The 22,023-nt window shown below is 32.7% G+C and overlaps 1 protein-coding gene across 1 annotated transcript in view; it reads left to right on the top strand.

Moving 5' to 3' along the window:
* LOC114346913 (exocyst complex component 4) overlaps positions 1-22,023 on the top strand; it is a 61,966-nt gene that overhangs the window by 18,375 nt on the left and 21,568 nt on the right. The window contains exons 6-12 of the mRNA XM_028297681.2: positions 1,621-1,765; positions 5,581-5,835; positions 5,915-6,033; positions 10,818-11,006; positions 16,004-16,169; positions 18,645-18,868; positions 19,676-19,919. Of these exons, the coding sequence (XP_028153482.2) occupies positions 1,621-1,765; positions 5,581-5,835; positions 5,915-6,033; positions 10,818-11,006; positions 16,004-16,169; positions 18,645-18,868; positions 19,676-19,919 (1,342 nt within the window). The remainder of the gene's footprint in view (positions 1-1,620; positions 1,766-5,580; positions 5,836-5,914; positions 6,034-10,817; positions 11,007-16,003; positions 16,170-18,644; positions 18,869-19,675; positions 19,920-22,023) is intronic.

The raw sequence follows: 22,023 nt of genomic DNA, 5'->3' as shown, positions 1-22,023 counted from the left end.
GGGGTCATCACCAATAGTAAGAAGATGGTTTAGTTGGGAAAATATCTTTTGCTAATTGTGTGCAACTTTGGATAAAAATAATATTAGCTCTATATACCGATAGAAAGTGATCTCTAAATTGCCACCTTTAATTTTCATATCACACTCTTTCTTTACAAACATTTTTTTGTATTGTATTAGAATGGCAAAAATTCTACAGCATCATTTCTATCCTTTCTAATTAAGGGGGTAGGCGCAAAGTCTTGGTCCAATGCTATTTAAATGCATTCATTTTTTTCGAATCCTGAGAAAACTAAGTATTTTTGAAAAATTTAAACGCAGAATGAAAGATTACATTATTATCCAGGGCCGAAAGTCCCTGAAAACTTCTATAGTGTTTATTTTATTAAGTTACAAGGGTGAAAAAAAAAAGAAAATTTAGTGTGATTTTTAATTTCAGATATTTCATTCAAAAGAAACTTTTTGTTTATTCTAAGGAACTTTCGACCCTCGGTAATAAAATATATTCTTTCATTCTGCGTTTAAATTTTTCAATAATATATATTAGTTTTCTCAGGATTCGAAAAAAATGAATGCATTTAATTATCATTGGACCAAGATTTTGCGCCTACCCCCTTAAAATAAAATCCCTAAAATGATTTTATTTATTTTTCTTAAACAATACACAAAAGTTTTAATGTTTCAAAAAGTATGTCCTACTATCATGGCAACAGCCTACCTCAATTGACATAGTTTATGGTCTCAATATAGACCCAACTCATTTTAAGACTATACTTACCTGAGTGTCAATCGATTTTTTTAAATTTCCTGTTCTTTTCTATATATTCGCTACTTTTTTTTGAATATAGAGTATCTTCATCTTCATTTGACACTAACATAGGGTTATCATGTACTTACCTATAGCCCTCGTCGTTTGAGTTTCAGAAAAATGCTGCAGCGTTTTTGTAAAAAATAATTGACAATCATTTTTAAGAGCTTGAAAATATGAATGCGATGAGCAACTATGATGTGAAAGTTTACATCACAGCAATAAATTTTGGTGTTCACATTTTGGTTTTGTCAATTTGTCTAATGCACTACCACACTCTAACGGGAGCCCGTAAGTGACTCGAAGGAGTGAATTTAAAGGCACATCTTGCCTGGTGGAGTTGACTCTTGTGAATGAATTTAAATGTATCTTCTCTCTTGTTGGCAACATGAATTGGGTCATAGCCCACACGACCAAAAGAACAAAGGTTTTTACTTAGTCAGCTAAATTAATGTCCATTGCCAAAATATTGTTTATAAATTGCAACAATTAAACAAATTAAATAGCCCGCACATGTTTAAATATGATAACAAATTATTTCATGCGATCTACGGGGTGATAAAAATATTCTGTTTAATATCGGATATGAATTATGAATATTTGATATTGAACACAATTATATAGTTTTTTTACTACAAAAATCAGGTTACGTCACAGTTTATATATACACTGTGAATGTGATTATTTTAAAAATCCAATTGACTAGTGTTAATGACGCAAATAAGCATCTTTTTGTAGTAAAAAAACATATCTACTCTAATTCAAGTATATGCATCTTCTTTATTGCTTTATTTTTTGTATTTTGATTTTAGCAATGAAAAGAAGTCTATATTCGGTGAAGATTTCCATGTGGAAGAAAAATTAGAAATAGTAAACCCAGAAGAAAATCGTAGTAATTTTATTGCCATACTTGTTAAAAGTCTGTGTTTATTAGATAAGTTGCCATATGCTGTTAAGGTAAGTTATATTTCTTCTTCTTCAAGTGCCATCTCTGCGCCTGAGGTAGGGAATCATCACAGCTATTCAGACTTTAGAGACGGCTGCTGTAAAAAGTTCATGTGATGTACATCCGTACCATTCTCTCAGGTTGCGCAGCCATGATAGTCTATGTCTCCCTATGCTTCTTTTTCCTTAGATCTCTCCCTGCATAATGAGTTGGAAGCTGGAGCAAGTTGTATCACTCTCCACGTGTAATATGTCTGAGATATTCACATTTTCTGCTTTTGATTGTATTCAAGACTTCGGTTTCTTTATTCAACTTTCTCAGAACCTTTTTGTTTGTGACATGTTCGTCCATGATATTTTCAGAATTCTTCTATTCATAAGGAACTTGAGTCATCCCAATCAATTAATTTTTTTGACCTTACCATCACCAGATTAAACGACCATTTCGACTTCAGTATCTATAGGAAACCAACGCAGACTGATCATGTCATACCCTTCTCATCCAACCACCCCATTTCACACAAATATTCAGCGTTCCACAGTTATATACACCGTCTAGAAACCACCCCCCTATCACAAAAAAATTAGAATAAAGAATTAAACATCCTGAAACAAATAGCCTTCAACAACGGTTATGACCCCAACATCATAGCTAAACTTATCCGTAAGAGAAATTTCAGAGTCTTGAGAGAGGCTGCGTTCCCCAGAGATTCGACCACCAGACCTATTTATACTTCTCTGCCATATCACCAAGAGCGTCTGTCCGGAGATATTAGAGATATTATTAAAATATCTGTTGACAACATCCAAATTTCCTTTAAAGTTCAAAGCAATCTAGGTCATGTCTCTCCAACTCTAAAGACCCTATCAACTACATGAATCGTAGTGGAGTCTATAAACTACAATGTTCTGATTGTGACGCCACGTATATAGGAAGAACTTGTAGGTCACTTGCCTCCCGTTCACTCGAACTCACAAAAAGAGAGAATACATCAACTTTTTCTCAACATCTTAAACAAAACAACCACACTCTTAGTATCCTGGATAACGTATCTTTAATTCATAACATTCCCCAAAAAAACTTTCTACGGTTGGACCTTTATGATCACTTGGAAATAGTTAAAGAAAAACAAAGAAGCCCTAATTGTGTTAATCGTCATGTGTCTTTAAATTTTTTCATAAATTACTCTTTGTTTTTCTCCTCTATACTTTTTTAGCTACAATATTTAATATCTATCGTTCACTTCGTTCAACGTTACTTCTATTCACTACTCGATTTATACCAACCTTTCGTTAAAATTCTTCAAATATCGTTTAATCTCATTTATTTGTAAACATCCTATCTGCCACAATTCATACACAACTATATCAATATATCCTCTCACTATTCTCTAACTTCATCTATTTATACGGGTCTTCATCTAGTTTCCAACCAACACTACACAACATTCATTTCATTAACATCAACAATACCCTCTACTGATTCAATCCACATTTCAATTCACACATTTACACCTATCTATCTTATCTTCCCGCCTATCATCCTCATCTTTTGATAGATTGTGGTGGTCCGACTCCCGTGGCTCTCAGTTTCTCATTCAATCATCAGTCTCAATCACTCTGCTGTCTGATATTTACTTATTCCACAACTCACTTGCATTTAATTATTTTTCATCAATCTAATTTTTAACTTTTAATATTTTAGAAAAAAAATTTTGAAACAACTTTTACTCAACACCCTCTTTCTTTATTTTCTCCATAAAGGTAGTAACTTAGAAAATCATACTTAATTTTTCATTGTCCTAGATATACACATATAAGGACAGATTAATTTTTCTAAACCTTTTGTAACAACTATTATTCCTAATCAGTGTTGAGTAACCCCTTACATACCCCATATACTTTACTATAGTACGAATTTCAGTTACATTAATTCATCCTCCATATCAACATTAAAATATCAGGCATACGGAGCTCCCTGCCTCATAGTTCTACCACTAGTCATACCTTTGTTGACTTTCTCATTTCATTCAGCTAGGTACATCAATCATCTTTGTGTTGGAGGTCAAATAACTACTTATAGGAATATAAACTTCAACCTTGACATTGCCCTCATCATGTTTAATAGTTTAAAAAAATCTACTTATTTTCTCTGCCCTAAATGCATTTGATCATATGGGCAAATTATTCTTTTTATAACTAGTGAAACAAAATAATATCTTTATTTTTAAAATATATCGCATGTATGGTTGGTTGCCTATCCTTAGTAATACACTTATTTGAACCCCGTCGACAATTGGTTTTAAATAACGTTATTTTCACTCCGTATATTATTCTTGTTAGCTTAATAAGGAATACTTGTCATCTTGTGTACCAGCACACGGTGTTTGTTGTTATTATTGAATTTTACCACAAATAATAATTTTTATAACTAGTGGTTAGTGTACCTAACTAAAACTTCATGTTACACTGTCTGTCTCGTACTGTCATTAGTCAGAATCGCTTTCACACCTGTCACCTGTAATCAGTTGGCTTTCACCTTTCTCTTTGTGAAGACAGAGAAATCAACTCAACCACCCACATGCTCGTGGTATAGTCATATGATGCTTTTAGGTATACCTTTTTTAAATTTCACCCATCGCCAGGGTTTAATATATAACACGCCAATGTAAGGCTTTTAGTCGGCATTTTAATATTTTTGGTGGCTTAGCATGTAGAGCTTGTGAGTATAACCTAATTTTTTATCTTGGTCGACCTTTAAATTTTTTACTCTTGTCTTCACTAATTATTATGGTTATACATACTTATTTTAGGCTTAGAACACTGATGATGCTCTCTTTAGAGCGAAAACGTTCTGTTTTTTAATGTGGCCCTTTATTGGGGTTTTCAAATAAATATACCTTTTACACAGAAGATCTTTTTCTTCAATTTTTTTAATTCTTCTATACACCGACAACTCGAATGATTCTAGTTTTTTCATTGATGCCGCATTCAAGGTTCAAGCTTCCATTCCGTAAAAAAAAGTCGAGAAAACGTAGCACCTAGCCAACCTTACTCTTAGCTCTAACTTCAGATTTCTTGTGCAAAGCACTTTTCTATTCTAATTTTAATTTTCTGAAAGTAATCATTTGTGGAGTTGATCATTGTTCCAAAATATACATATTGGTCTACTCGTTCGACATTGGTTCCGTTTATGAGGAGATTCTCGTTATTTCTTTGCGTGTTAGATATTCTCATAAATTTTGTCTTCTTGATGTTCATTGTTAGACCGTATTGTTGGCTATACACATCTATTCTGTTTACCAGTTTGATGACAGTGTTATCCGCATGTCTAATGTTAATGGGAACTTCATATACCTTTATTCCAGCTGTTCACCCTCAAGAGATTTTCCCTGTCTCACCTCACGGCTAATTTCAATTTTCTCTGACAGTTGTTGGTTAACAAATACTTTTGGTTGCTGCTTATAGTATAAATTAGATATGATCCTGAGGTTATTGTAAACTGTAGTCTATCTTCTTTGATTGCCTGACATTCATTAATTATTGTTCATGTTCTGTGTTATCGAAAGCTTTGCTATAGTCAATAAAACACAGATATATGTCTTGATTTACGTCTAGGCATCTTTGTATTAGGATATTAAGTGAGAAAAGAACTTCACGCGTTCCTTAGCCTTTGCGAAATCCAAATTGTGTATCATTAATGTCATACTTTGAGACATACTTTATATAAATTATGATTATAAAGAGTGAGCAAATTCGAAATAGGAGATAGTAGATACATTTTCTGTCTTCAGTTGTTTGACTTTTTTAATCTATCTTTTTTGTAGGAAGTAATGCAAGAAATGCAACTCTCTCTAACACAAATTGTCGAAAGAACAACTAACAATATTAAAAACTTAGTAGATGTAGGTGACCAAAGACTAATTTTAAAAGAACTGGTACAAATCTTGTTTGAGCAATACAAAGAAGTAGCCGATTCACATTATGTATTCATGACTTGCGTAGAACAGGCCAAGAAGGCACACAAACTGGAAATAAATTCTTATGACACCGTGTATTTCTGGTCACAGGTTCAAGTTGTGGTAAGAATCTTTGTTTCTTAAAATTCCAGGATTTTAGGTATTGATATAGCTATATAGTTTACTTTTTATTATTTTTTAGATGCAATCATTTGTGTCGGACTATTTAGACATCCAGTATATGTCAAGTGATATGCAACTTAGTGATATGAATAATGTTAACGATATATCTTCATATTTTTCAAGACGAAAACAGGCAACGTAAGTGTTTCTTTAGTGTATCACATTCAAGTCTTTATATCTATGTTTTACCAGTTAATGCCTATTGAACATTTATAACGAAAAGAGAATACAAGCGACTAGAATATGCAGAAGAAAAACAAGAGAGACTTTGCAAAACCAAGTACAAGAAATCCTAGAGCATAAAAACAGACACGAAAACCGAAAATTAAAGCAAACAAAGATGGAAAGAATACTTCAAAGAAAACTTAAACGCAGACGATGAAAATGAACACAACTATACAGCATATGTAATTATATTAAATATATACATATCAGAATATGTAATTCTGATTGTTAATAAATGCTTACAAAAAAAACTATACAGCATATTATACAGCGGAGCAGCACATTGGAAATCCGAGTTATGAAGAAGTGGTTCAGATCAAAACTAAAAAATAATAAAGCGCCAAAGATGGACGAAATTTCGACATAATTATTAAAACATGGAGGATCCGGACTCGGGAAGAATTCATTATCTAGTAGTATTAATCTGGACCAGGGAGCAAATGTCGGTGGAATGAACAGTTGGCTTTATACAGTCCTTATATAATAAAGGAGATAATAGAAATTGCCATAATAGGCCAATTACATTGCTATATGTAGTATACAAAATTCTTTCTGGTGTAATCTGTAATTGTTAGAATACTGCGAGAATGTAATAGGTGATTATCAAAATATTTGAAGATTTCTATTAATGTTAACTTAAAGAAATACATATACAATAATATGTTTCATTTAATTTGTATAAATGGATTATAAAGCGTTTTTATGAAGCACATTTGTTCGGAACACACTGTAACTGTAATCGAACGAAGGTGATATTAGGCTATTGATTACGTATTTGGGAAAGGAACTACAACGTTGACGGGGTTTTATTATTTCATATAGTCACTAGACCTCTAAATATGAAAAAACCGCAGAGTGCTACCATTTAAAGGGGTGCGTTTTTGAGAAAGAGGTGAATTAGTCCCTAGGCACCGGGCGAATTAGGGTGATTTCTATGCACGTTTGGTACAAACACGTCTACAGGAAAAATTTTCCAGGTTAAATTTACTATCGAAATATCATATTTTAAAGTCAAAAATATTTTTTTTACAAAAATATATTCAAAATAAAAGCAAGAAAAATACACGAAAGGTAGCATTTTTGTTTCCTGTACCATAACTTTTTTCCACGGCGATATAGGTATAGGCATTGCTTCAGAGAAAAAAAAACTTCCATCCTTCTACTCATAAAGCTCATAAACAGCTCATAAATCAAGACAATTTGTTTTTTAATTTTTGCAAGTGGGCGGGGCCAGCTCAACACGGGTGTTTGCGAAGTAACAAGGAAAATGTCCCAAAACCGCTCTGAGTGGTGAACTTTGAAAAATCCTATTTCGAAAATTATAAATCCTAGAGAATCCTACCAAACGTCATTTTAAAGAGGAAGGATATAAGTTATTTTTCGCTGAAGCAATGCCTATACCTATATCCCTGTGGAAAAAAGTTATGGGGCAAAAAACAAAATTGCGTTCTTTCGTGTTTTTTTCTTGCTTTTCTTTTGAATATATTTTTGTAAAAAGTAAATATTTTTGACTTTAAAATATGATATTTCGATAGTAAATTTAACCTGGAACAATTTTCCTGTAGAAGTGTTTGTACCAAAAGTGAATAGAACTCACCCTAATTCACCCCGTGCGTAGGGAATAATTCACCCCTTTCTCAAAAACGCACCCATTTACATGGTAGCACTCCACGGTTTTTCTAATTTAGAGGTAAATTGACCATATGAGACAATAAAATCCCGTTAACGTTGTAGTTCCTTTTAGCTCTCTTATTTTGAACATAATCAATAGCCTAATATTTTGGCATGAATTGGTAACATTTATTTGACAGTTGCGGTGATGACACTTCATATTTGTTTTATTCTTTACTATATATTTGTTTTATTATATTTACTGTTTTTATTATTTACTTTAACGTAAGATTATAACTTAATTTTTGTTTTTCTATTTCAAAAGTTTTTATTTATTTACATTGAATATTAATTTGTTTTGTTGTATAATCCACTTCCTCGAAAATTATGTGATATATTTGATTTAAAATGAATTCAAGAATTTTTTGTAATTGGGGAACAATTTCAACTTGGATTTCTGACGTAGATAATGATGTGAAATGGTAAGTATATTAGACGAACTGTACAAGCTTTACAAGACACAAGAGGATACAAAATTAACAAAGAAAATATTACAACGAAAGCCAATAGGAAGACGAAAAACATGAAAAACCTGAGCCTGGAGATCTGAACTATGAGTCCCGAACACAATGGAGGAGAAGGGCACAAGGGAGGTCTGAATGAAAGGACATTGCCAGACAGGCAAAGACCCATCCATGGATATGATGGCAAAAGAAGAAGAAGAAGAATGTCAATTGTATGTGCAAATAATACATATCTATAACCTGTATTATCCGGATCTATAGTTTATTTTTTAACCAGGAGGAGTAAACTAGAAAGACAGATTCACACCCAAGAAACTCACTAGAATAATAACCAAATAATTCTTCTTTTTTGGTTGATCATGTCGGCCCTCAACGGTAATCCATAAATATTATATTATATTAATACGTCGCTAGAGAGTTCTAAAAACGACTGCTTTTTATATTCGCGGTGTGCAAGTACTTGGAAGGGAAACGAGAAACGACCGTGCGCGAGTCGCGGAGAAATATTGCAACTCTCTTAAATAATTCATATTGTCAATTGAAATTGTCAAATTGACGTATATTTCATACCTTCTGTCATTGAAGCAGAAAAATTATATATTGCTCCACAATATTGATATGATATGCAATTATTATATAAAGGTAAATTTAATTAATTGTATTTTGCTTGCAGTACTGCATTTTAATAACTAATTTTATTTACTACATACAATTGTTTACGTTTGCATAACATAACCTGCATCTTATTTTTTCTTCTTATTATTTTTTTGGACTATGGCCTTGACAATAATTATCCAGAACCAGGACTAATATAATTGGCCAATATAATTAAAAGTGCGAATAAAAGTACAGAGCGTAGAAATAGAGGTCGCTTTGCCGAACTTGCACGGTCCCAATAAAAGCAGACTAACGATCTAAAAATTAAAGGAATAACACAGAAAACACAAAAAATCTATGAAATGTCACTAGTGTCAAAATTTGATAAATGTCATTAGTGTCAAAATTTGATAATAGTGGAGTAAACTTGCCTGCGGTTGAACCAATTACAAACAAGCATTACAGCGCGGTAAATTTGAATCACTCCTCTTGGTTTAAAAACAAACCATAGGCTCCGATATAACCTTCACCGATCTCTTTAATGGTTAAAAATTATTTGATGTGTAATTTTGTATGTTAAAATTTATAAAAACAAGGGGTGCCCGATATAATTTTGTCCTGATTATAAATAATTAATAATTAAAAAATTACGTTTTTTCATAAATTAAAAAAAAATCGGCTCGGGCAGATATTGGGTTTATTGAATAAAAAGAAGTATTTGCTTTTACTTCCTTGTATTTAAGTATTTACTTAATAGTAATTAAATAAAGCATTAAAGAAATGACTTTATTCAATTACAATTAAGTAAATACTTAAATAATTGTAAGTAAAAGCAAATACTTCTTTTTATTCAATAGACCCAATATTGTAGATTTTTTGGATCATTCGAAACAAAAAAGGTCTTTTGTAGTTTTTCTCTTAAATTGATCGTTTTCGAGTTATAAATAATTTAAAACTAAAAAAAAAACAAAAAATAACGATTTTTATGGCTCAAACACACAAAAATATTATTTTTGTAATCATCAATTACCTAAAATTCAAGTTCAAACCTTCTTTTATCAGGCCCCGATAAGAATATTTGCCATATTTTATTCTAAAATATATTTTTTAATTGTTAATGAGGAAGTTCCCTTATGAGAAGACAGGCGATCATTAACAACTAAAAAACATGTTTTAAAATTAAATAAGTCCAAAATACTTTTCAAGAACTAATAGAATAAAGTTTGAACTTGACTTCACATACTTCCTAATTTCAAAAATAATATTTTTTACTTTTGTTTTTGAGCCTTGAAAATCGTCATCTTTCGTTCTTTTTTCAGTTTTAAATTGTTTTTAACTAGAAAACAATGTATGAAAAGTTAATTGATCTAAATTGTCCTTTACCTGTCAATTTAAACGAAATTCTTTTTCCAAAAAATAAGCAGACGTTACAATGTCTTTACGAATATGTAACGTCCTGTAAATTTAAATTTTAAATAGGCTTAGATAATAAAATTAAAAAATGTAAAAATATCACACAAAATTGAAAAATGTATCCATTAATATATTATAACACCCTGTAAATTTAGATAATAAGTAGGCTTAGATATTAACTTAAAATTGTTATTGTAATATCATACAAAAAAAAAACAAATAGTCTGGCTAATTGGCTATGTCAAAGCCATTAATAAAAAAACTAGAAAACAATAAAAAAAATTACAAAAGACCTTTTTGGTTTCGAATGATCCAAAAAATCTAAAATAATATCTGCTTGGGCCGATTTTTTTTTAATTTATAAAAAAAATGTTTTTTTTTAATTATTAATTAATTATAGTCAGGACACAATTAGATCGGACACCCTTTGTTTTTTATAATTTTTAACATACTAAATTACATATCAAATAATTTTTATACATTAAATAGATCGGTACATTGCCTATCTGACAAGTGCATATCTTTATATTTGATAGTTTTATTATATTTTAGGAAGAAAAATGTACTTTTCAAATTCGAAGGCTCATCCAGTGCTCTAAGTTTAAGTAGTACGTTGAAACAAGTCCAGAAGAGCAAAGTTTTTGTATGCCCTCCCCATCCAAATAATATTTTAGTACTTTTCATTCCATTTATGTGTTTTTTAGACGAACTAGATCAATCCATAAGCATCAAAAAGCAAGGGTAAGCTTTATAATGGGTGATTCATTTAGAGTTTAGAGGTACATTTTTCAAAAAGAAAAAACAATGAAAATATATTGAAAATATTTAGCTTCATATAAAAGAACCATTCTTTACAATTACTTCTTAAAGATAATTTCTTTTAAATGTTGGCCGTGACTGAAGTTAAGACGATCCATTCTAAAGTTCCAATTCTCGATGACGCGTTCGAGCATTTCGATTGGTATTTGACATGGACGTATAAACACAGATGGACTCAGCAATACCATACCTTGAATACACACTGTTTTGAAGCTTCGGTACTCCTGGGCCAGAGGGTAAAGGGGAGTAAAACGGGTATCGATAGAATGTGACGCTTCCTCAATGAGCATAAGCGTGCTTGAATTATTACTCGTGGGGATAATAATTCAGGCGTTAATAATAATTGGAAGTAGTAATAATTTATAAAAACACGTTCAAAGAATTTAATTAAAAAAAACAGAGTATAAATATTAACAATCACGTTTTTATAGAAAAAATAAAAACAATTTTATTTGTTATTAAAATTAATATAATGTCAATATAGTTAAGCTCAAGTTAATTTTTTAATACGTATCAAATAATACTATGATAAAACAAATCAATTAAAAAACATACATTGGTCAAATTAAAGTACCTACCTACATTTATTGTAGTCCAGTCGGGTTAGACGAATAACAAGCCTAACCTTGCATTAGGAACTGCCTCAAATTTTATTTTTCTAATCTTTAGGGGGGTCAACAGTAGTGTAAATTTTAAATCTCGACTAAATTCCGCCGTTGCGTTAGCCGCCATCTTGATTTTAAACGAGAACCGTTTTAGCTCAATATCTCCGTCATTTTCAAATTTTCGATAAAAAGTATGAGAACCAAAATTGTTAAAAATGTGATTTTCTATCATTTCTATTATCTCGAATTATCTCGTTTATTATTAGTTTTACGACAAAAATGTACCTATACAAAAATGGAGAGAATTAAATTCTAAACAATTTTGATTTCTTTCATTTTTTTTGCTAAAATTAATATTTAAGGTAGTACGTATGCGGTAATCTCGCGAGCGTAAGACCTGATTGATTTAAAAGCAATTGTTTTTGTTCAATATCTACGCCATTTTCAACTAAAATTTTCCAAATATGATTTCCTACAATTTCTCTTTAACATTTTTTTATGCGGTTGATATTTTCCGAGTTAAGTGGGAAAATAGTAAAAAGTGGTGGGGGGAGCATAATTACTGAATTGAATCTTGCTTCCGAGATGCACCAAATTTTATAATTCTCTCCTTTAGGGGAGATTAATATTAGTGTAAATTTAAAATCTCGACTGAATTCCGCGGTTGCATTAGCCGCCATATTGATTTTAAAGGAGAACCGTTGTTGCTGAATATCTCCGCCATTTTCAACTTTGCGACAAAAAGGTAGGAACTAAAATTGTTGGAAAATGCAATTTCCTACAATTTCTTTTTCACAATTTTTTTATGCGATCAATATTTTCCGAGTTAAAGGGAAAAATAGTGGAAGCGGAGGGGAAGTATAATTATTGAATTGTCTCATTTATTATGAACTTTACGACATCACTGTATATAAACAAAAATAAAGAGAATTATATTTTATAAAGTTTTTGAAATTCCCAATGAAACACCAACCAAAGTAAGTACATAAGAGACATACATAATAACAATAACTTATATGCATTAATGTCACTTAATTTTATTAACTAGCCGGTTTTATGGGTTGAAGTTGCCTGTCGATATTTTAAGTTTCATGTCAGCTAATATACAGTAGAACCCCGCAAATCCGAACTAATTGGGGGGACAGCCTGTTCGGATTCCGAAAAGTTCGGATTATCCGAAAGTTAGCCTTAACTAGTAGTTCAAAGCGTTCATTGTGATTTTGAGTAGCCAAACGTTCTCGCAAGAGTGTGGACAATATTTTTGGACTCAAGTTGACTACGAGAGAACCAAAGTAAGTTTGTGTTTAAAACACTTTATAAACCTATATATTAAAGTATAATATTTATTTTTAAGAAATTTTAAATGTCAAAGTCCTAGTAATCCTACATTGTCCAATATTCTGGCTTTACTCTGTATAATAAACATGTTTTTAAGTTTTTGTCTTGAATCTTTAAATTTTTTCACTTTCCGTTGGTTCGGATTTGCCGAAAGTTCGGATTCGCGGGGTTCGGATTTACGGGGTTCTACTGTATTTTTATATTTCAACATTTTTTTTTTTTAAATTTTGGGCTCTGTTGGGGGAATTTCCTCATTTCCCCCCACGTAGACCCGCCACTGGTTCTCTCGAAAAGTTGTAGTAAATCGTAATTGCAACAATTTCAGCCCTTACACTTTTTGTCGAAATGTTGAAAATGGCGGAGATATTGAACAAAAACAATTGCTATAAAATCAATCAGGTCTTACGCTCGCACCTTTACCGGATACGTACTACCTTAAATATTGATTTTATCAAAAAAATAAAAGAGATTAAAATCGTACAAAATATAATTCTCCTCATTTTTGTATAGGTACTTATTTGTTGTAAAACGATAATAAACGAGATAATCCAATAATTCATTAATTATGCTCAAACTGTCACTATTTTCCCCCCATAACTCGGAAAATATCGACCGCACGAAAAAAATTATAATAAACGAAATTATAGAAAATCGCATTTTCGACAATTTCAGTTTCTACACTTTTTGTCGAAAAGTTGAAAATGGCGGAGATATTGAGCAAAAGCGGTTCTCGTTTAAAATCAAGATGGCGGCGAACGCAACGGCGGAATTTAGTCGAGATTTTAAATTTACACTACTATTGACACCCACTAACAATTAGAGAAATAAAATTTGGGGCAGCTCGTAATGCAAGGTCAAATGCTATCCGGACTGGGCTATTTGATAATGTATTAAAACATACTTTTCAAATTTTTCACCAAATAAGTATCATATAGACCTTTCAGACTCTCTTTACAGACAACAAATCCTAGAAATCCAGTTTTTCTTCTGGTTTCTAATTATAAATAAAATTATAAATGGAAAAATAAATAATTTTTTATTCATTTCACTAATTGATTTGAATGCATGAGAAATATCAAATTAAAAAGCTACTAAACAGATCTTTTTAAATCAGATGATGTCTACTTACAATTTAAAAATATATAATTTAATGAACTAATATCTTGTTCAATACATTAATATGAAGGACCCAATGGTACGCCTATGAAAGACATATTTCAAAATGTAAACAGACTTCCTCATCCTTCTATAATGTAAAATAAACAGTACTTACAAATGAAATGAAAGATCCGGATATAAATGTTTAGTTTTTTTTTGCAAATGCAACACTGTAGCACCATTATTATGTATGTTTATTTCACTTTTCACAAAATATCACTCAGAATATAGCCAAAATAGCGAAAAACAACTTTTCCTCAATTACCTTAAAAAGTAAACAAACATGGAATATTTGACATGGACGTTTGTAGACAGAAATGCAAACACCGTTGCCATTTATTTATAGTTTCAATGCTTCTACATATACAATAATTGGTTGATATCTATTATTCAATGATATGAACACTTGATATTTTAATTACCATTCAATATGTAAATTAATATAACTGAACAATTATTATTTTAGTTTGATAGCATCTGTAGACACGACATAAAAGAGTAACATTTTCAGCAATACGCGAATAAGAAATTTTAATAAAAATACGTGACAACATGTGAAGGTACTTAGATTGTGACCTATTCAAATAATTTTGGCTTCACAATTTTATGTAAATAGCTGAGTCCATCTGTGTTTATAGGTCCATGGTATTTGACCTATGACTCCAGGGGCCTCAATATTGGCCTCCAATGCCTCAATCGTAGCCGGTTTATTCATATAGACTTTGGACTTTAGGTAGCCCGAAGAGAAAAAGTCTAGAGGAGATGTCACAGGATCTAGGCGCCCAATTCACTGATCCAAGCGTGAAATTAATTGTTCTCCGAATCGTTCTCGCAGTAAGCTGTATGACAAGTGGCGCCATCTTTTTGGAACCAAATGTCGTCGAGACCACGAGCTTCAATTTCAGTTACCAAATAGACCGTTATCATGGCGTGATACGGTCTCCATTCACAGTAACATTCTGGCCGGCCCCGGTTTTAAAGTAATATGAACCGACGATTCCACCTGCCCATAAACCTCACCAAACAGTGTTTTTTTCTGGACGTAATGGCAACTCTTAAACCTCTTTGGGTTGCTCGGTGATCATCACCCCAAATATGGGCATTTTGTTTATTCACGTGCCCATTAAGCCAAAAATGGACCTCATCTGAAAACAAAATGTTTGTTCGAAAACAGTGGATCTTCTAAAAGCTTATCAAGAGTCATTCGACTGAAACGGTGACGACTCGGAAGGTCGGTCTGCTTCACATCTTGCACTAATTAAATTTTGTATGGTTTTAAACCAAGATCCTTACTTAAAATACGCCAAGTTATTGCATATGACAAGCCAAACTGTTGAGAACGGCGACGAATCGATTCTTTATTATTTTCGCGTACACTATCCGCTACCAGCGCCCTATTTTCTTCAGTACGTGCTGGATGTGGTCTATTTGGTCGCGTGTTATCCAATATTGAAATCTAGGTTTCAAACTTACTGATTGTAAAGCAAATTATGCGTTCGGTAGGCCGATTAGGGGGACCATAAGTTGCTCTAAGCGCACGAAACATTCCTCGCAGAATCCCCATTTTCGTAATACAGCAGAATTATTTCTAGACGCTGTTCCGGGCTAAGTCTTTCCATCTTGAAATGTCTAACAATATTGAACAGAAACGAAATGTATTTTTGACGCTATTCATGCGCGATCTCGCATCAAATCTCCATAAAAAAGTACCTCTAAATGAATCACTCGTTATTTATATTATTCACTTTTAAAACACTATAGGGGTATTAATAAGAGTGTAAGGAGTGTTCTTTTATTAATGAACTGTTGATTTTTTAGAAATCCCAATCTGTATACATTTTTGACTGAGTATGTATCCAATGTGTATCTTAAACGAAAATCTGACGAAATATTGGATCAAATAGAGACTTGCATTCGAAAGTCAGACGCTTGGAAGGCTACTATTCTCTTAGATCTTACATCAGATTACAAGCCTTTGTTAGTGGTAAGTTTATTTTATTAATTTCACTGTGTACAGGGATTTTTATAGAGGTAGGAAATACATTTACGGATCATCAGGACTAGATGCATTGCTTGATATGTCGGACTCGTATTATAAAATACTCTATTTGCTTTTTGTACTTGATTTCTCACTTCTCTGTCCAGGTCTCCGTAACTTGACAATTTAATTCGAAGGTATTTTACTTCCATTACTTGTTCAATACTGATACCATCAATTTCTATTTTACATGTGATTGGTTCTTTACTGAGTTGGCACAGTACCTAGAACGCAATATATATCATAGCCGGAATACTATCCATTGGAGTGTTAGCTGAAGAAAGGAAGAGTCGTTATCGGCAAAGAGAGCCAACTACAGCTACATTGTGCCTAGGTGAACTTGAAGAAGAGAACAGTAAAACAGCATACGTCGATGACAATTACAGTAGGATTCCGCAACAACGGGCAGATGGACGCATTGCTTTGTACCACAGGTGAATGTTTGGCTGAACCGCAAACATGGCAAGGTCACCTACTATCTGACGCAGATGTTCTCCGGACATGCCTGCTTTCGAGCATATCATTATCGCTTCAAACATGTCGATTTCCCAGAGTGCCTGTCCTGTCTCTGGGTCAGTGAAAACTCAGAGCACGTGTTCTTCGTGTGTTCCCATTTCAATTTGCTACGCAATATACTCTGGAAACGATTATCAAATAGAACATCTGTCCAGAGACAGATCTAGATCTTAAGGCAGTTTGGGATGCAATCAACACATTTGCGATGGAAGTCTTCCAGGATCTTCGTCGCATTGAAAGGGGCGAGCTGAAAGTAGTGACGTTAGAATAAGAGAAGCAATAACCTCCACTGCATAAAGGAATAGCAATGGCTAGATCCTCCGCCCGTGAAGTAATATCTTACAGTAGTTTCACGGGGGAAACAGAGGCAGAAGACAGAGGTATCAATCCGCCAATGAACAAGCAGAATTGCTTATAAAGAGGAAGAAGAAATAGGTACTGTGCAGAACGTGCTGGCAACTCTCAAGGCGCCCAGACGATATAGTGATTCGATCTTCCTCCGTGATTTCTAGATTCCGATGGTGTCAGTCCAAATTGACATTTCGTACGTTAATATTAGGTTTGTTCTAGCATCAGTTTCAAACGGTTTGAAACCATCAGCGAATAGCGGACCAGCGCGAGCAGAGGGGGATAGCACTGGTGAATGTATTATGTTCTTTCACTGACCAACTGTTTGCTGACGGTTTCTGACTAGTTTGACTGTTTGCTAGAACAAACCTATTGATGTGACTATTGATGACAGTATCGTGATCTGCTTTATTTTGGGCCACTTACATTCGGCATTAGCCGTGATAAGGCTGGCGTTAGTACTGATGCTTTAGCACTGAAATGCTTCACTTGCTATTTGAAACAGTCTGGCATCAATCATCCTTCCCAAGTACAGCTGGAATAAAAACTTACAATGAAGTAAAAACTTCTGATGTAAAATGGTGTATATTTATTATAAAATTTTTGAAATTACCCAAACGGAATAAAATTTCCTTCAAAATGTTTTCGGTTCAGTCGGACGATAATCAGTGAAACATCTTGAAAGTAGTTGAAACTAGCCACATATTCATGTCTGGTTTTGGTTCTATCTTTTTTGTTTTAGAACTTTTTAGTTTCTTTTTAAACTTCGGAAACATCTGCATCGGGGAAAGTTTTTGCACTGTTATTAATTTATCTTTCATTAATAATTATGTAGTCTATTCAATTTCTAATGCAATTTTATTTATTGTCTTGTGGTGATTTCCACGCGTATAATCTACGAGCTGATAGTTTGAACTCTGGCTAAAAATACAAAATGTTGCTAATTTTATAAGAGATCATATTATTTTTTTAACATACGAAAGTCTTTTATCAAAAGAATTAGGAAATACATAGAAGTTGGAGAAGACCATGTTGATCAAATATTTTGAGTTTATTGTTTGAAGTTAAATTATAATTTTGATTTATCGTCCAATAGTAATTATTATATCATTTTATTACTATTTATTTGTCTTTCATATATTATTTTGTCTTATATTTATGTTTTATTTGCTTTCCATCGGTATTTACCCACTATTTTCTTATCTCCGTCTAATCGTTTTGTTTCTTATTTTTCCGCGTATATTATAATATGTGCACTTTATGGTCTTGCGTTTTCAATATTTATTTATTTTTCTTTTTCTTTTATTATATATTATATTACTTTTGCTTTCATGATTTCGCCTTTATTTTTATTTTTTCTACTGTTCTACATCTTCCACAAATATTTATTTTAATTATTCATTTGTTGTCTTTATTTTTTTGTTTCTACCTTTTTATTTATTTTTTACTATTTCTTCTTTATTCTTTATCAGATTTGCTCCATTTTTCCTCGTTTTGTCTAACACTTTTTTATTTTCTCATGAGAAATGATCTGATCGTTATGCTTCTTCTTTTTAGAGTACTGTAACAGTGGAAAGGTGTATCAGAGAATGGAAAGCAGTATTAAAAGCCCTACCTTTGTACAGCGAGATGGTGGCGGGTTATTCATCGAAGGCCTTAAAAGAATATAAAGAAACCTGTGATATGGCATATAGAAGAATAGTGCAGCCCCAATCTGAAGATAGCAGAAAGATTTGTAGTGCAGCTTGGCTCAAGGATGATGATATTAGTCGATTTTTGAAGTGAGTTAATGCATTTTTTATATTAATTCTAGATATCAAAGAAACTGAGAGTATTCTACAAAAAGTCTACAATAGAAAGAGTTTTCTACAAAAAAGTCTACAAGGGTCACTGCTAGGGCACTTTGGAGTTTCGAGGGTTTTTCGCACTAAATTGATGCAAACAGATTACTCGGGGATTTTTTGGGTCGCTGAACAAGAATGTGCCATCAGAACCGATCTCCGCTGAACCTGGTGTCTAAAGTCGCTCGAAACTCCAGAAAATGACGTACCTTAGCAGTGAACGTGGACAGCAGACGCTCCGGGTATCTTCTGATGGCATATTCGTGTTCAGCTAACCTAAAAACCCCTACGTAATCTCTTTACATCAATTTAGTGTCGAAAAACACTTGAAACTCCAGAAGATGACGTGACACAGGGCATCAGGTGCTCCGGAAGTCGGTTCTGATGTCATATTCGTGTTCAGCGACCCCAAAAACCTTCTAAGTAACTAAATATGGTCTTTAATATACTGATTTTGACATGTTTCCGCACTTTTGGGATGCGTTTTATGCCCTTTAAAATGCAATTATGCATTTCTACCCATTTCTCTATTGTAGATTTTTTTCATGACGTCATCCTGAACACAATGCAAAAAGCAAGTCTCTATGTGCTGTATTTAAAATGTATTTAAGTGTTTCTTGTTCTAAATGCCCTGGTCTATCTGTCGAATTCCTTCATGATATCCGTGAAGCTAATAATAGAGCTTTTCTTAAATTTCCTTATATCCTCGTGTACTTTTATAAACGTTTTAGTTAATTTTTATTTTAGATCCTTACCCAACTGGCTCAATCTAAAGGCCCAGCAAGAATACCGTGCGCGCGGAGAAAGAAACAAAAAACTGTTAAAGAGAGAGCACCCCTCGGAAGAAGAAAGCCCTGAAGATGTTCGCATGAGGAATAGACGAGAAGCTGAAATGTTGGCCAGTAATTTGGGAGAGGGAGGAGTTTCAGCAGGGGAGTTTCTTTCGGATATGAACTTGTTGAAAGAACTAGCTCAGCTACAGGAGAGTATGGTAAGTGCTTTTGGCATTTAAGCAAGTAGATAATTTTAATGCTTGTGATTTGAACACGAATGGTATAATCAGCCCTATTCTGTAACTTTTATCAAATCGAATAGAAATGACCAAGTCGAATCGTAATTACCTCAAATCGGAATGTTTTATATCTATCGCGTCATTTTCGTGTTTGGATTGGCATTCTGTAACTCACATCGAAATAAAGGTAAATCGAAATCGGCAATTTCTATTACACGTGGTCAGGAGGGGGTGGCAACCCCGCATTGTCAAGCGAAATTAGTGTTCTGTGGCCTGCTTGTTACTGGTTCTAAATTTGAAATACTACACCGTTGCCATATCTTCAATTTTTCATACTATCACATTACATACAGTTTCATTTAAAAAATAGTTTTCAAATAACAAAAAAGAAAAGTTTTGAAAAGTAAACAACAAAATATTAGTGTAAATATTTTACACAAAAAGCTCAAAAGATGATAAATGGTTTTAAATCAAAGTTAATTAAAATTGGTATAAATAAGAAGATCAACTGATAAATAAAAAAGGTAAATGAAGATAAGATGCATGATGTAAAATATTGCTAATAATATACAATCTTAAGATTTGATTCCAGCTAAAATAACTGATAAACAACTTTTCCTAAAAATGGCGTCTTTTCTATAATTATTTTCTTTTCTATAAGCGTTTATTGATAAAAATACAAGTAAACTGGTATAATATATTATTTATCAATCAACGCTATAAGTCTATCTTTATAATTTTAAACGGTGTTGTACAATCATTATGCCTTTGATTGAAATTGTACAAGAAATAAATAAAAAAAGTATGGCAACACTGTGAACTGTGACTGTCAAACATTCAGCATTCAGATGCCAGAGAAAATGGGGTTAGGTTCAATGCATACTCGTACATGACTAAATTAAATATAAAATTTCCTAAGTAAATAACACCACAGACTAAAAAATTAAGCAGATACAAAAGGCAAAAATACTGTAAATAATTGTAAATTGTAAGTAGTAATAAACTATCTTTAGTAGATATAAAATATAAACGTCAAAACAAAATACAATGCGCTTGCGTCAAGCACAATTCCGATTCTTCTTCTTCTTCTTAAAGTTCCCTCTCCTATCGGAGGTTGTATATCATAATGGCTATGGTCACTTTGTTGGCTGCTGCTCTGAATAGTTGTAATGAACTACAGTTAAACAATTCTCTAAGGTTCCTTAGCCAGGAGACGCGTCTTCTTCCTATGCTTCTTCTTCCTTGGAGCCTTCCTTGCATAATAATTCTCAGCAACTCATATTTTTCTCCTCTGGTAATGTGACCCAAATATTCCAGTTTTCTAGTTTTTATACTTTTTATAATTTCTAACTCCTTATTTAAACGTCGTAGAACTTCAACATTGGTAATCCTTTGAACCCACTGAATTTTCAATATTCTTCTGTAACACCACATTTCGAACGCTTCTATTCTTCTTATGTGTTGTCTCTTCAATGTCCAAGCTTCCATTCCGTATAGCAATATAGAAAATATGTAGCATCTTAGAGCCCTCAATCTGAGAGGCAACTGAAGGTCTTTGTTTGTAAGCAGTGTCTTCATTTTTATAAATGCTTGCCTTGCAGTTTCAATTCGGACTTTAATTTCTTTTTCTTTGCTTTGGTCATTTTTGTCATCAACCCAGGTTCCCAGATATTTGTATGTCTTAACTTTTTCTATTTGGGTTTGCTCTATCATTAACCTTTCATTTCCATGTTCTGTTTTTGAGACATTTTTAGACAATTCCGATTATCGAAATCTAATTTCGACAGGGTAAATGTTGTCGAAGTCATTTCTATTCACTATTCCGATTGTAGAGATTCCGAGGGAGTTACGGAATACCGATTTTGCCTATTCCTATTAGACTTGGCCACTTCTATTCGATTTTCCTTACTTCTATCATCGAAATGAGTTACAGAATAGGTATGAATATGTTGTAAATACTAAGTTATTCAAAATAAGTTTTGCGGTTCGAAAATAGAGGGCGTTGCTTCTCTCCTAATTTTGTTTTGTTGTGTGTATGCTGTGTATTCATTTTTTGTTTACAAGCCATTTAGTATCGGCGTGT

Source organism: Diabrotica virgifera, chromosome 1 (assembly GCF_917563875.1).
Source record: "Diabrotica virgifera virgifera chromosome 1, PGI_DIABVI_V3a".
Taxonomy (NCBI): domain Eukaryota; kingdom Metazoa; phylum Arthropoda; class Insecta; order Coleoptera; family Chrysomelidae; genus Diabrotica; species Diabrotica virgifera.
Note: the sequence above shows the minus strand (reverse complement) of the source record. Positions and strands in the feature narration are given on the sequence as shown.